Genomic DNA, 15,063 nt, shown 5'->3' on the forward strand with positions numbered 1-15,063 from the left:
TTACGAATTATCTTTGAAAGACAGGGTCCTGAAAAAGGCATGTTTCTTATTTTGCTGAGTTAATGTTATATGAGTGATACTATATGTTGAATACAGTGTAAATACTATATGTTGAATTACAGTGTGATACAGTATGTTGAAAACAGTGTAAATACTATATGTTGAATTACAGTGTGATACAGTATGTTGAAAACAGTGTAAATACTATATGTTGAATACAGTGTAAATACTATATGTTGAATACAGTGGAAATACTATATGTTGAATACAGTGGAAATACTAGATGTTGAATACAGTGGATATACTATATGTTGAATACAGTGGAAATACTATATGTTGAATACAGTGTAAATACTATATGTTGAATACAGTGATACTATATGTTGAATACAGTGTAAATATTATATGTTGAATACAGTGGAAATACTATATGTTGAATACAGTGGAAATACTATATGTTGAATACAGTGATACTATATGTTGAATACAGTGTAAATATTATATGTTGAATACAGTGGAAATACTATATGTTGAATACAGTGATGCTATATGTTGAATACAGTGGAAATACTATATGTTGAATACAGTGTAAATATTATATGTTGAATACAGTGGAAATACTATATGTTGAATACAGTGTAAATACTGTATGTTGAATACAGTGGAAATACTATATGTTGAATACAGTGATGCTATATGTTGAATACAGTGTAAATATTATATGTTGAATACAGTGGAAATACTATATGTTGAATACAGTGATACTATATGCTATCCATTCTATTTGTGTACTTTTCACTTGACTTTCCTTATCTCATCTCTCTCTTTCCCTATCTCTCTCGCCTTCTCTCTCTCTCTCTCTCTCTCTCTCCCTCTTTCTCTCTCTCCCTCTTTCTCTCTCGCCCTCTCTCTCTCTCGCCCTCTCTCTCTCTCGCCCTCTCTCTCTCTCTCTCTCTCTCTCCAAATTCAAGGCAAAGGTTGGCTACTTTGAAGAATCTCAAATATAAAATATAACTCTTTTTTGGTTACGACATGATTCCATATGTGTTATTTCCTAGTTTTGATGTCTTCAATATTATTATACAATGTAGAAAATTGTAAAAATAATGAAAAACCCTTGAATGAGTAAGTGTGTCCAAACTTTTGACTGGTACTGTATGTAAATGTGATTTTTCAGTTTATTTTTTATTTTTATTTTTTTGCCATGTCATTATGGGGTATTGTTTGTAGATTGATGGGAAAAAAAACAGTTTAATTAATTTTAGAATAAGTCTGTAACGTAACAAATTGTGGAAAAAGTCAAGGGGTCTGAATACTTTCAGAATTCAATGTACATATACACATACTTATACATATACACACATACTTATACATACATATACACACATACTTATACATATACACACATACTTATACATACATATGCACACATACTTATACATATACACACATACTTATACATACATATGCACACATACTTATACATACATATACACACATTATTATATACCTATACACACATACTTATACATACATATACACACATATTTATACATACATATACACATATTATTATATACCTATACACACATACTTATACATACATATACACACATACTTATACATACGTATACACACATACTATTATATATCAAATCAAATGCGAGCGAGTGAATTCAAAAGTCTATCTAGTCTAGTAGTCTGCATATTAGATGCAGTAGTTGGAGCACCTCTCCAATCTCTGATTGTTCTAGGTGTCTTTTGCCAGAGGTTACCTCAGCATATGTAGGCTGATGATCTGAATGATACATGGTGTGGACTGCATCATGTGGTGTACTTCTCTGAAGGACAGTGATCTGCCCGACCCTAGAGTCAGGTCTAGTAGAGCTGTGTTGTGATGGGCCGGGTCTAGTAGAGCTGTGTTGTGATGAGCCTGGTCTAGTAGAGCTGTGTTGTGATGGGCCGGGTCTAGTAGAGCTGGGTTGTGATGGGCCTGGTCTAGTAGAGCTGTGTTGTGATGGGCCTGGTCTAGTAGAGCTGTGTTGTGATGGGACGGGTCTAGTAGAGCTGTGTTGTGATGGGCCTGGTGTAGTAGAGCTGTGTTGTGATGGGACGGGTCTAGTAGAGCTGTGTTGTGATGAGCCTGGTCTAGTAGAGCTGTGTTGTGATGAGCCTGGTCTAGTAGAGCTGTGTTGTGATGGGCCTGGTCTAGTAGAGCTGTGTTGTGATGAGCCTGGTCTAGTAGAGCTGTGTTGTGATGAGCCTGGTCTAGTAGAGCTGTGTTGTGATGGGCCTGGTCTAGTAGAGCTGTGTTGTGATGAGCCTGGTCTAGTAGAGCTGTGTTGTGATGGGCCTGGTCCAGTAGAGCTGTGTTGTGATGGGCCTGGTCTAGTAGAGCTGTGTTGTGATGAGCCTGGTCTAGTAGACCTGTGTTGTGATGGGCCTGGTCCAGTAGAGCTGTGTTGTGATGGGCCTGGTCTAGTAGAGCTGTGTTGTGATGGGCCTGGTCTAGTAGAGCTGTGTTGTGATGGGCCAGGTCCAGTAGAGCTGTGTTGTGATGGGCCTGGTCCAGTAGAGCTGTGTTGTGATGGGCCTGGTCTAGTAGAGCTGTGTTGTGATGGGCCTGGTCTAGTAGACCTGTGTTGTGATGGGCCGGGTCTAGTAGACCTGTGTTGTGATGGGCCTGGTCTAGTAGAGCTGTGTTGTGATGGGCCTGGTCTAGTAGAGCTGTGTTGTGATGGGCTGGGTCTAGTAGAGCTGTGTTGTGATGGGCCGGGTCTAGTAGAGCTGTGTTGTGATGGGCCTGGTCTAGTAGAGCTGTGTTGTGATGGGCTGGGTCTAGTAGAGCTGTGTTGTGATGGGCTGGGTCTAGTAGAGCTGTCCTGAGGCGGGTGAGGTCTGGTAAATCTGTGCTGTGATAGGCCTGGTATTCTAGATTTGTGCTTTAATAAATCGTGTCTGGCTCATCTCTCATGGGGATGGTGGAGGTGCTGTTGTTTCAGAAAGTGGAGCAGGGGGGTGTGTGGGACACCTGGTGACTAGGGAATCATCTTTCCTGGACCAAGAACTTCCCATTTGAATCGATAAGGATTGTAGTTGTGGGTGATTGTCTGTGTTGGAGCAGACTGGGAGGCTTGTAGGTTGACCTGGGCTGGAGCAGACTGGGAGGTTGACCTGGGCTGGAGCAGACTGGGAGGTTGACCTGGGCTGGAGCAGACTGGGAGGTTGACCTGGGCTGAAGCAGACTGGGAGGTTGATCTGGGCTGGAGCAGACTGGGAGGCTGGTAGGTTGACCTGGGCTGGAGCAGACTGGGAGGCTGGTAGGTTGACCTGGGCTGGAGCAGACTGGGAGGTTGATCTGGGCTGGAGCAGACTGGGAGGCTGGTAGGTTGACCTGGGCTGGAGCAGACTGGGAGGCTGGTAGGTTGACCTGGGCTGGAGCAGCCTTGGCTGATGCCTCTCTTTTTGGAGAAGATTCTAGATTTAATTTTGGATTGGAGATGCTAAATGTGAGTCTGGAAGGAGAGTTTACAGTCCCAACCAGACACCTAGGTATTTGTAGTTGTCCACATATTCTAAGTCAGAACCGTCCAGAGTAGTGATGCTAGTCGGGCGGGAGGATGCAGGCAGCAATCGATTGAAGAGCATGCACTTAGTTTTACTAGCATTTAAAAGCAGTTGGAGGCCACGGAAGGAGTGTTGAATGGCATTGAAGCTCGTTTGGAGGTTTGTTAGCACAGTGTCCAAAGAAGGGCCAGATGTATACAGAATGGTGTCGTCTGCGTAGAGGTGGATCAGAGAATCACCAGCAGCAAGAGCGACATCATTGATGTATACAGAGAAAAGAGTCGGCCCGAGAATTGAACCCTGTTGCACCCCCATAGAGACTGCCAGAGGTCCGGACAACAGGCCCTCTGATTTGACACACTGAACTCTATCAGAGAAGTAGTTGGTGAACCAGGCGAGGCAGTCATGTGAGAAGCCAAGGCTATTGAGTCTGCTGAGTCGAAAGCCTTGGCCAGGTCGATGAAGACGGCTGCACAGTACTGTCTTTTATCGATGGCGGTTATGCTATCATTTAGGACCTTGATCGTGGCTGAGGTGCACCCATGACCAGCTTGGAAACCAGATTGCATAGCGGAGAAGGTACGGTGGGATTCGAAATGGTCGGTGATCTGTTTGTTAACTTGACTTTCGAAGATTTTAGAAAGGCAGGGCAGGATGGATATAGGTCTGTAACAGTTTTGGTGGGGATGACCGCAGCAGCTTTCCAATCTTTGGGGATCTCAGACGATACGAAAGAGAGGTCGAACAGGCTAGTAAAAGGGGTTCCAACAATTTCGGCAGATAATTTTAGAAAGAGAGGATCCAGATTGTCAATCCCAGCTGATTTGTAGGGATTATGTCCTTCCAGATTTTGTCCTTCTATTGTATTGTTAACTATCTATTTATTAGTTAGCTAGCTAGTTTCTTTTAGGAGAGTCCCTACAACTCCTTAGCAACTGGTAAACAATCCAGCTAGCACAATTTTATAAAAATAGATACTTTTTCACACGCCTATCTTCTTCATTTGTTGCTTGTTTTGTCTCCCATTCAGTCTTGCAGTATTCGTTTGTTTTTTCAAATGTACTTCACTCTAAAAACCATGTACATTTCAATATTTGTAGGAGCTAGTTTTTCAGCAGCTGCTGCTCAACTTGGAACTCTCTCTCTCTCTCTCTCTCTCTCTCTCTCTCTCTCTCTCTCTCTCTCTCTCTCTCTCAATTGAATTCAATTGGGAAACGTGTTTACATTGCCAAAGCAAGTGAAATAGATTATAAACTCTCGCTCTCTCTCTCTCTCTCTCGCACTCTCTCTCTCTCTCTCTCTCTCTCTCTCCTCTCTCTCTCTCTCTCTCTCTCTCTCTCTCTCTCTCTCAGGCTCGCCTGGCGCTGGAGAGAGGGGCTCAGGCTGTCATCTTTGATGTCACTGATGATGTCAACGCTAAGTTCCAGGTGAGGAATGTTGGAGTCCCATCCACGAGAGCAGAGGACAGTAACTTAGCATAGACTGAGCTGAAAAAAACATTCTGTGTCTTCCCCTTCTTATGTGTCTTCCTCCAACACACACACACCTACATGTACACAAACATACCTACACACACACACACACATGCACACACACACACACCTACATGTACACAAACATACCTACACACACACACATGCACACACACACCCCTACATGCACACACACATGCACGTGTAGCTGCCTGAGTCAGACTCCCTGCTGCGTCCGGTGGTGCTGATGCAGGCTGCGGATGCTGAGATGCTGATGGAACTGGTCAACAGGAACGAGGAGGCCAGAGTCCGCATCGACATCAAGAGAGAGGACCCCAAATGGGTAAGGACTGACATACAAACATGGGTAATAGCATATGAAGAGCTTGTTAGTTACACTCTCCCAGTTTATACTATGGAGAATACATCTATAGTAAAAGCCCTATTCTTCTACTAGTTTGACATTGGCCCCTCCCCCTGAGAACCATGGTAGCAGGACCCCGGCAACGGGAGGTAAACAGAGGATTGGCTGGTGGTGGTAGAGGTTGTTTTTTATGTTTTATTTCACCTTTATTTAACCAGGTAGGCAAGTTGAGAACAAGTCCTTTATTTAACCAGGTAGGCTAGTTGAGAACAAGTCCTTTATTTAACCAGGTATGCTAGTCGAGAACAAGTCATTTATTTAACCAGGTAGGCAAGTTGAGAACAAGTCCTTTATTTAACCAGGTAGGCCAGTTGAGAACAAGTCCTTTATTTAACCAGGTAGGCCAGTTGAGAACAAGTCCTTTATTTAACCAGGTAGGCCAGTTGAGAACAAGTCCTTTATTTAACCAGGTAGGCTAGTTGAGAACAAGTCCTTTATTTAACCAGGTGGCTAGTTGAGAACAAGTCCTTTATTTAACCAGGTAGGCTAGTTGAGAACAAGTCATTTATTTAACCAGGTAGGCAAGTTGAGAACAAGTCCTTTATTTAACCAGGTAGGCTAGTTGAGAACAAGTCCTTTATTTAACCAGGTGGCTAGTTGAGAACAAGTCCTTTATTTAACCAGGTAGGCTAGTTGAGAACAAGTTCTCATTTACAACTGCGACCTGGCTAAGATAAAGCAAAGCAGTGCGCAAAAACAACAACACAGAGTTACACATGGAATAAACAAACGTACAGTCAATAACACAACAGAAAATAATCTACATACAGTGTTTGCAAATGAGGTAAGATTAGGGAGGTAAGGCAATAAATAGGCTGTAGTGGCGAAATAATTACAATTTAGCAATTAAACACTGGCGTGATAGATGTGCAAGTAGAGATACTGGGTTGCAAAGGAGCAACAACATATGGCGAGGAGGTAGATAGATGGGCTATGTACAGATGCAATGATCTGTAAGCTGCTCTGACAGCTGATGCTTAAAGCTAGTGAGGGAGATGAGTCTCCAGCTTCAGTGATTTTTGCAATTCGTTCCAGTCATTGGCAGCAGAGAACTGGAAGGAAAGGCCGCCAAATAAGGAATTGGCTTTGGGGGTGACCAGTGAAGTATACCTGCTGGAGCGCGTGCTACGGGTGGATGCTGTTATGGTGACCAGTTAGCTGAGATAAGGCGGGGCTTTACATAGCAAAGACTTATAGATGACCTGGAGCCAGTGGGTTTGGCAACGAATATGAAGCGAGGGCCAGCCAACGAGAGCGTACAGGTTTCAGTGGTGGGTAGTATATGGGGCTTTGGTGACAAAACGCATGGCACTGTGATAGACTGCATCCAATTTGCTGAGTAGAGTGTTGGAGGCTATTTCGTAAATGACATCGCGAAGTCGAGGATCGGGAGGATAGTCAGTTTTACGAGGGTATGTTTGGCCCTATGAGTGAAGGAGGCTTTGTTGAGAAATAGGATGCCGATTCTAGATTTAATTTTGGATTGGAGATGATTGATGTGAGTCTGGAAGGAGAGTTTACAGTCTAACCAGACACCTAGGTATTTGTAGTTGTCCACATATTCTACGTCAGAACCGTCCAGAGTAGTGATGCTGGACGGGCAGGCAGGTGCGGGCAGCAATCGGTTGAAGAGCATACATTTAGTTTTACTAGCATTTAAAAGCAGTTGGAGGCCACGGAAGGAGGGTTGTATGGCATTGAAGCTCGTCTGGAGGTTAGTTAACACAGTGTCCAAAGAAGGGTCAGATGTATACAGAATGGTGTCGTCTGCGTAAGAGGTGGATCAGAGAATCACCAGCAGCAAGAGCAACATCATTGATGTATACAGAGAAAAGAGTCGGCCTGAGAATTGAACCCTGTGGCACCCCCATAGAGACCGCCAGAGGTCCGGACAACAGGCCCTCCGATTTGACGCACTGAACTCTATCTGAGAAGTAGGCGAGGCAGTCATTTGAGAAACCAAGACTGTTGAGTCTGCCGATAAGAATGTGGTGATTGACAGAGTCGAAAGCCTTGGCCAGGTCGATGAATATGGCTGCACAGTTTTGTCTTTTACCGATGGCGGTTATGATATCGTTTAGGACCTTGAGCGTGGCTGAGGTGCACCCATGACCAGCTCGGAAACCAGATTGTATAGCGGAGAAGGTGTGGTGGGATTCGGAATGGTCGGTGATCTGTTTGTTAACTTGGCTTTTGAAGACCTTAGAAAGGCAGGGTAGGATGGATATGGGTCTATAACAGTTTGGGTCTAGTGTCTCCCCCTTTGAAGAGGGGGATGACCACGGCAGCTTTCCAATCTTTGGGGATCTCAGACGATACGAAAGAGAGGTTGAATAGGCTAGTAATAAGGGTTGCAACAATTGCGGCGGATAATTTTAGAAAGAGAGGATCCAGATTGTCTAGCCCAGCTGATTTGTAGGGGTCAAGATTTTGCAGCTCTTTCAGAACATCAGCTATCTGGATTTGGGTGAAGGAGAAATTTGGGGAGGCTTGGGCAAGTTGCTGTGGGGGGTGCAGGGGTAGGGGTAGCCAGGTGGAAAGCATGGCCAGCCGTAGAAAAATGCTTATTGAAATTCTCAATTATCGTGGATTTTTCGGTGGTGACAGTGTTTCCTAGCCGCAGTGCAGTGGGCAGCTGGGAGGAGGTGCTCTTATTCTCCATGGACTTTACAGTGTCCCAGAACTTTTTGGAGTTTGTGCTACAGGATGCAAATTTATGTTTGAAAAAGCTAGCCTTTGCTTTCCTAACTGCCTGTGTATATTGGTTCCTAACTTCCCTGAAAAGTTGCATATCGCGGGGGCTATTCGATGCTAATGCAGACCGCCACAGGATGTTTTTGTGCTGGTCAAGGGCAGTTAGGTCTGGAGTGAACCAAGGGCTATATGGTTTGACATTTTTTTGAATGGGGCATGCTTATTTAAGATGGTGAGGAAAGCACTTTTAAAGAATAACCAGGCATCCTCTACTGACGGAATGAGGTCAATATCCTTCCAGGATACCCGGGCCAGGTCGATTAGAAAGCCCTGCTCGCTGAAGTGTTTTAGGGAGCGTTTGACAGTGATGAGGGGTGGTTGTTTGACCGCAGACCCATTACTGATGCAGGCAATGAGGCAGTGATCGCTGAGATCCTTGTTGAAGACAGCAGAGGTGTATTTAGAGGGCAGGTTGGTCAGGATGATATCTATGAGGGTGCTCGTGTTTACGGATTTGGGGTTGTACCTGGTAGGTTCATTGATCATTTGTGTGAGATTGAGGGCATCTAGTTTAGATTGTAGGACGACCGGTGTGTTAAGCATGTCCCAGTTTAGGTCACCTAACAGTACGAGCTCTGAAGATAGATGGGGGGCAATCAGTTGACATATGGTGTCCAGGGCACAGCTGGGGGCTGAAGGTGGTCTATAACAAGCAGCAACGGTTGTGAGAAGGGACTGACTGTAGTGTTGCCTCTCTTGGTAGAGTGTAGTGTGGAACTGTAGTGTTCACTCTAGTTGTGTTGGTAGAGTGTAGTGTGGAACTGTAGTGTTCACTCATTGGATTGGTAGAGTGTAGTGTGGAACTGTAGTGTTCACTCATTGGATTGGTAGAGTGTAGTGTGGAACTGTAGTGTTCACTCTAGTTAGAGTGGTAGCTTTAGTTCTCTAAAGGCAGTGGTCACCAACCTTTTCTGAGTCAAGATCACTGAGTCAAAATGCAAGCTGAGATCTACGGCTTAGATATTTTTTAAACATGACATAAAAAAACGTAAGCCTATAAACCAATTAAAAACACTTATGTAGCAATGAGGTTTGTGCAGCAGGTGTAATAACGGAGCTGTGAGTCAGGAAGCAGGTGCAACGTTTACTAAAACAAAACTAGTAATGACACATATCCATAAGGCTACACGCCAGTAAACAAGAACAATACCAACTGGTGAGAAAACATAAGGGAGTGACATAAAGGGGTGGAAATGTTGAAGGTAATGAAGTCCAGGTGTGAATCAATGATTAACAGGTGCGTGTAATGATGAATCCCAGGATCGGAGCAGATGCGACAGTACATACCCCCCCCCCCCTTTTTACGCGCGGCAGGATGACGCCGACCAGAGGGATGAACCCGAGGATGAGGAGCGGGTCGTTCCCGGCGGTGAAGGTGGAAATCACGGATGATGTTGGGGTCCAGAATGTCCACCGAAACCCAACACCACTCCTCTGGGTCATACCCCTCCCAGTCCACCAGATACTGAAGCTCCTACGACGTTGGGAGTCCAGTATGGATCTGACAGCGTACGCCAGAACCCCTCAATATCCGGGGGGTTGGGGGGGTTTCGTGGGGGACAGTATCAGCTAAGGGACCAGGAACCACCGGCCTGAGAAGGGAGACATGAAAAGAGGGTGAGATACATTAGTGACTGGGTAGTTGTAACCTGTACGTCACCTCGTTGACCCTCCGAATAACCTTGAACAGCCCCACAAACCGGGGGCTCAGTTTCTTGCAGGGCAGGTGGAGTGGGAGGTTCCTGGTAGAGAGCCAGACGTGGTCCCCAGGATGGAACACAGGAGTCTCACTGCGGTGACGGTCCGCCTGTTCCAGAATGACGATGGATGGCGCGGGGTCCACGGGGCCAGGGCCAGCTGGAAACCCAAAACACACTGAAAGGGGGTCAACCCAGTGGAGGAGTGATGTAGCAAGTTCTGGGCGTACTCTGCTTAGTGAAGGAATCGTGTCCACTCACGCTGCCAATACTGACAGTGACTGCTCAGGAACCTCCCCAGCTCCTGGGTCATCCTTTCCACCTGCCCGTTGGACTGAGGCCGATACCTGGAAGTGAGGCTGACAGTGACCTCAAGCTTCTCCAAGAAGGCCCTCCTAACTCGTGATATAAATTGGGGGCCATGGTTGGAGACAATGTCCTCTGGAAGGCCATAATGCCAGAAGACCTGCTGGAAGAGTTCCTCAGTGACCTGGAAAACAGTGAGGAGACCAGGAAGAGGGATTAATCGACATGACTTGGAAAATCTATCCACTAACCATCAGAGGGGGGAAGATTGATTACAAAGTCAATGGATAGATGTGACCAAGGTAGCTGAGGCACGGGAAGTGGCAGAAGCTTCCCTTCTGGGTGCAGGCTCCCTCTAGAGTCTGGCGGATGTCCACATCTACGTCCCAAACCACTGGACCCATGATTCGGGAGGATGGGATTATGGGTGTTCTCTGCACAGGAACCTCTCCCGAATCGTAGATACGGGACAGAGCATCGGCCATGATGTTCTTCGAACCTGGGCAATAGGTCAGCATGAAGTCGAAAAGTGTCCACCTGGCTTGGCGTGGATTCAGTCTCCTCGCTGTCCGTATGTAATGTAGGTTCCGATGGTCGGTGAGGATGACAAATGGTTCCTTGGCGCCCTCCAGCCAGTGTCTTCACTCCTCTAATGCCAACTTCAACGCCAGGAGCTCCCGATCGCCGATGTCGTAATTCCTCTGCGGAGGACAGTTTCTTGGAGAAAAAAGCATAAGGATACAATTTCAATGGTTACCCTGTCTTTGTGACAAAACTGCCCCCACACCCACCTCATATGCATCTACCTCAACCACAAAAGTTAACGTGGGATCTGGGTGCATTAGCAAGGAGGCGGATGGGAAACGCCCCTTGAGGAGACAAAGGCCTCGTCGGCTATCGGAGACTACACCAACCTACGAGGCCCACCCTTGAGGAGGGAGGTGAGAAGGGTGGCGAAGGCGCTGAAGTTCCTGATGAAGCGGCGGTAGAAGTTGGCAAACCCCAGAAACCGTTGTAACCCCTTGATGGTGGTTTGGACTGGCCATGACCTTACCACATCTACCTTCTTGTCCTCCATCCTCACTCCCTGCAAGCTGATTTGGTAACCCAGGAAGGATACAGCCCTCTGGTAGAATTGGCACTTCTCCGCCTTGACGAACATGTGATTGACCAAGAGGCGTCCAAGGACTGCTCGAAAGTGGGTGATGTGATCTTTCAGGTTGGTCGAGAAGATCAGGATGTCATCGATGTATACAATCACTTGCCATCCGAGCATGTCCCTGAACACCTCGTTGACGAATGCCTGGAACACTGACAGAGCATTGGCTAAGCCAAAGGGCATAACCAAATACTCGTAGTGACCAGACATCATGCTGAACGCCGTCTTCCACTCATCCCCCTCCCGGATGCGGATGAGATTAGGCACTCAGCAGGTCCAGTTTGGTGAAGAACTGAGCCCCGCAGAGCTGCTCTATGGCTGACGGCACCAACGGGAGAGGGTACCAATACTTCTTGTTGATGTCATTGAGTCCTCGGTAATCGATATGTGCGTAATCCTCCCTCCAATCTTGGCCACGAAGAAGAAACCAGCCGACGCAGATGTGCGGATAAAACCCTGTTGGAGCACCTCTTGAATGTAATTCTCCATGGCCTAGGTCTCAACCACTGACAGAGGGTAGATCCATCTGCGCGGATGTGTAGCACCGGAAAACAGGCCGATGGCACAGTCCCAAGGGTGATGAGTAGGGAGACCAGTAGCGTGGGTCTTGGAGAATACCTCCTTAAAGTCCTGGTAGGTTGTGCTGGGATGTTGGGCTGAAGGGCAACCATAGGAAGGACTGTCAACTGATGTGGAACCACAGGGGACAGGGAAGCAGGTCTTCCGGTATTCAGGTGACCAGTCTGTGGTTTTCATCCTCGACCATGAGATGGTAGGGTTATGGCGTTGGAGCCAAGGGAGGCCGAGGATGACCTTGTTCCTCGACCGTCTGAGAGATTTCAGACTTTCCTGCTGCTTCCATAGTTTGAGTTGGTATTCTGTAATAACGGAGCTGTGATTCGGGAAGCAGGAAGTAGGTGCAGGTGAAATGTTTACTAAAACAACAAAACCAGTAACAAGACAATTCCATAAGGCTACACGCCAGTAAACAAGAACAATACCAACTGGTGAAAAAAACACAAGGGAGTGACATATAAAGGGGAGGAAATGTTGAAGGTAACGAAGTCCAGTTGTGAATCATAATGATTAACAGGTGAGCGGAATGATGAATCCCAGGATTGGTGGTTAGTATTCTGGCGATGTCGTACGCCAGAGGGGAGGAGCAGGAGAAGATGTGACAGTAGGCTATAGGTCCAATACATTATCACTGTGCGATCATATACCTACATATCATTGGCTATCATTATGATCACACTGGTAATACATCATTTGTTGTATTACTTGTGAGGCACAGCTAAGAGAATGTAATAATTTGCTTATGTTTTTACTGGACTGATGGCCTGCATCTGGTCAGTCTGAAGGGAGGGAGGGAGCAGCGGTGAGGCTGCCTCTCACCCAACTCACCATCCCTCCTCTTTCCCTCCCTCTGCTGAGAAAAGAGGACACAGCCTTCCAGCTGATGGTGAAACTCAAGTTCCACTGCATTATTTCTGTCTCATGCACGAATTCATGTTGTTACTGTTATGACCAGAGAAAGTGAAATATTACTCGATATTAAAAAACACAAGCAAATAATACTAACAACACAAGCTTATCGGAACGCTTTGCTACTCATTCATTACAGCTGCAGTGCTGGTTGTACTAAGATTTACTGTCAGGGCCCAGGTCTGGCAGAATCTGTGCATAATATCTAGGTGCTGCTGTAGGCCCTCCTTGGTTGGTGACAGAAGCACCAGATAATCAGCAAACAGTAGACATTTCACTTCAGATTCTAGTAGGGTGAGGCCGGGTGATGCAGATTGTTCTAGTCCCCTCGCCAATTCGTTGATAAATATGTTGAAGAGGGTGGGGCTTAAGCTGCATCCCTGTCTCACCCCACGGCCCTGTTGGAAGAAATGTGTGTGTTTTTTGCCTATTTTAACCACACACTTGTTGTTTGTGTACATGGATTTTATAATGTCGTATGTTTTCCCCCCAACACCGCTTTCCATCAATTTGTATAGCAGACCCTCATGCCAAATTTAGTCGAAGGCCTTTTTGAAATCAACAAAGCATGAGAAGACTTTGCCTTTGTTTTGGTTTGTTTGTTTGTCAATTAGGGTGTGCAGGGTGAATACGTGGTCTGTCGTCCGATAATTTGTTAAAAAGCCAATTTGACATTTGCTCAGTATATTTTCACTGAGGAAATGTACGAGTCTGCTGTTAATGATAATACAGAGGATTTTCCCAAGGTTGCTGATGACCCATATCCCACAGTAGTTATTTTGGTCAAATTTATCTCCACTTTTGTGGATTGGGGTGATCAGTCCTTGTTTCCAAGTACTTGGGAAGATGCCAGAGCTAAAGATGATGTTAAAGAGTTTATGTATAGCCAATTGGAATTTGTTGTCTGTATATTTTATCATTTCATTGAGGATACCATCAACACCACAGGCCTTTTTGGGTTGGAGGGTTTTTATTTTGTCCTGTAGTTCATTCAAGGTAATTGGAGAATCCAGTGGGATCTGGTAGTCTTTAATAGTTTATTCTAAGATTTGCATTTGATCATATATGTGTTTTTGCTGTTTGTTCTTTGTTATAGAGCCAAAAAGATTGGAGAAGTGGTTTACCCACACATCTCCATTTTGGATAGATAATTCTTCGTGTTGTTGTTTGTTTAGTGTTTTCCAATTTTCCCAGAAGTGGTTAGATTCTATGGATTCTTCAATTACATTTAGTTGATTTCTGACGTGCTGTTCCTTCTTTTTCCGTACTGTATTTCTGTATTGTTTTAGTGATTCACCATAGTGAAGGCGTAGACTCAGGTTTTCCGGGTCTCTATGTTTTTGGTTGGACAGGTTTCTCAATTTCTTTCTTAGATTTTTGCATTCTTCACCAAACCATTTGTTATTGTTGTTCATTTTAATAATTTTTTTATTTTAGATTTGATAGGGAAGCTGAGAGGTCAAATATACTGTTAAGATTTTCTACTGCCACGTTTACACCTTCACTATTACAGTGGAACGTTTTGTCCAGGAAGTTGTCTAAAAGGGATTGAATTAGTTGTTGCCTAATTGTTTTCTGTTAGGTTTCCAAACTGCATTCCTTCCATCTATAGCATTTCTTAATGTTACTCAGTTCCTTTACATTTACATTTAACATTTAAGTCATTTAGCAGACGCTCTTATCCAGAGCACCTTACAAATTGGTGCATTCACCTTATGTGGTGTCCTTTGGCTTTGATGCCTGATGATTTAGTATTGCTCTGTTCAAGTAGACTGTGATTTTGCTGTGGTCTGATAGGGGTGTCAGTGGGCTGACTGTGAACTCTTTGAGAGACTCTGGGTTGAGGTCAGTGATAAAGTAGTCTACAGTACTACTGCCAAGAGATGAGCTATAGGTGTACCTACCATAGGAGTCCCCTCGAAGCCTACCATTGACTATGTACGTACCCAGCGTGCGACAGAGCTGCAGGAGTTGTGACCCGTTTTTGTTGTTGGTTGTTTGCCAGCTCACGGCCTGGGCATATGTGTGACTTTCATGTTGAGGCCCTCTTTGCAGAAGAGGGGGGCATGGGATGGGCAGGAGGGGCATAGGTCTGATCTGAAGGGGCCTAAATGGGGTGTGGGGATGGTTGACTTGGGGGGGATGTGGATGTGGCTGGTGGTGTTGTGGTCTGGATGTAGGTCCTCTAGGCGTGGGTCC

At 45.4% G+C, this 15,063-nt stretch overlaps 1 protein-coding gene across 1 annotated transcript in view; it reads left to right on the plus strand.

Annotated features, from left to right (window-relative positions):
- The window catches only part of LOC106603954 (E3 ubiquitin-protein ligase RNF43), a 219,130-nt gene that overhangs the window by 191,617 nt on the left and 12,450 nt on the right, over positions 1-15,063 (plus strand). Inside the window, exons 3-4 of the mRNA XM_045717401.1 lie at positions 4,920-4,994; positions 5,248-5,382. Coding sequence (XP_045573357.1) covers positions 4,920-4,994; positions 5,248-5,382 — 210 coding nt within the window. The remainder of the gene's footprint in view (positions 1-4,919; positions 4,995-5,247; positions 5,383-15,063) is intronic.

This window comes from Salmo salar, chromosome ssa04 (genome assembly GCF_905237065.1).
Source record: "Salmo salar chromosome ssa04, Ssal_v3.1, whole genome shotgun sequence".
Lineage (NCBI taxonomy): Eukaryota > Metazoa > Chordata > Actinopteri > Salmoniformes > Salmonidae > Salmo > Salmo salar.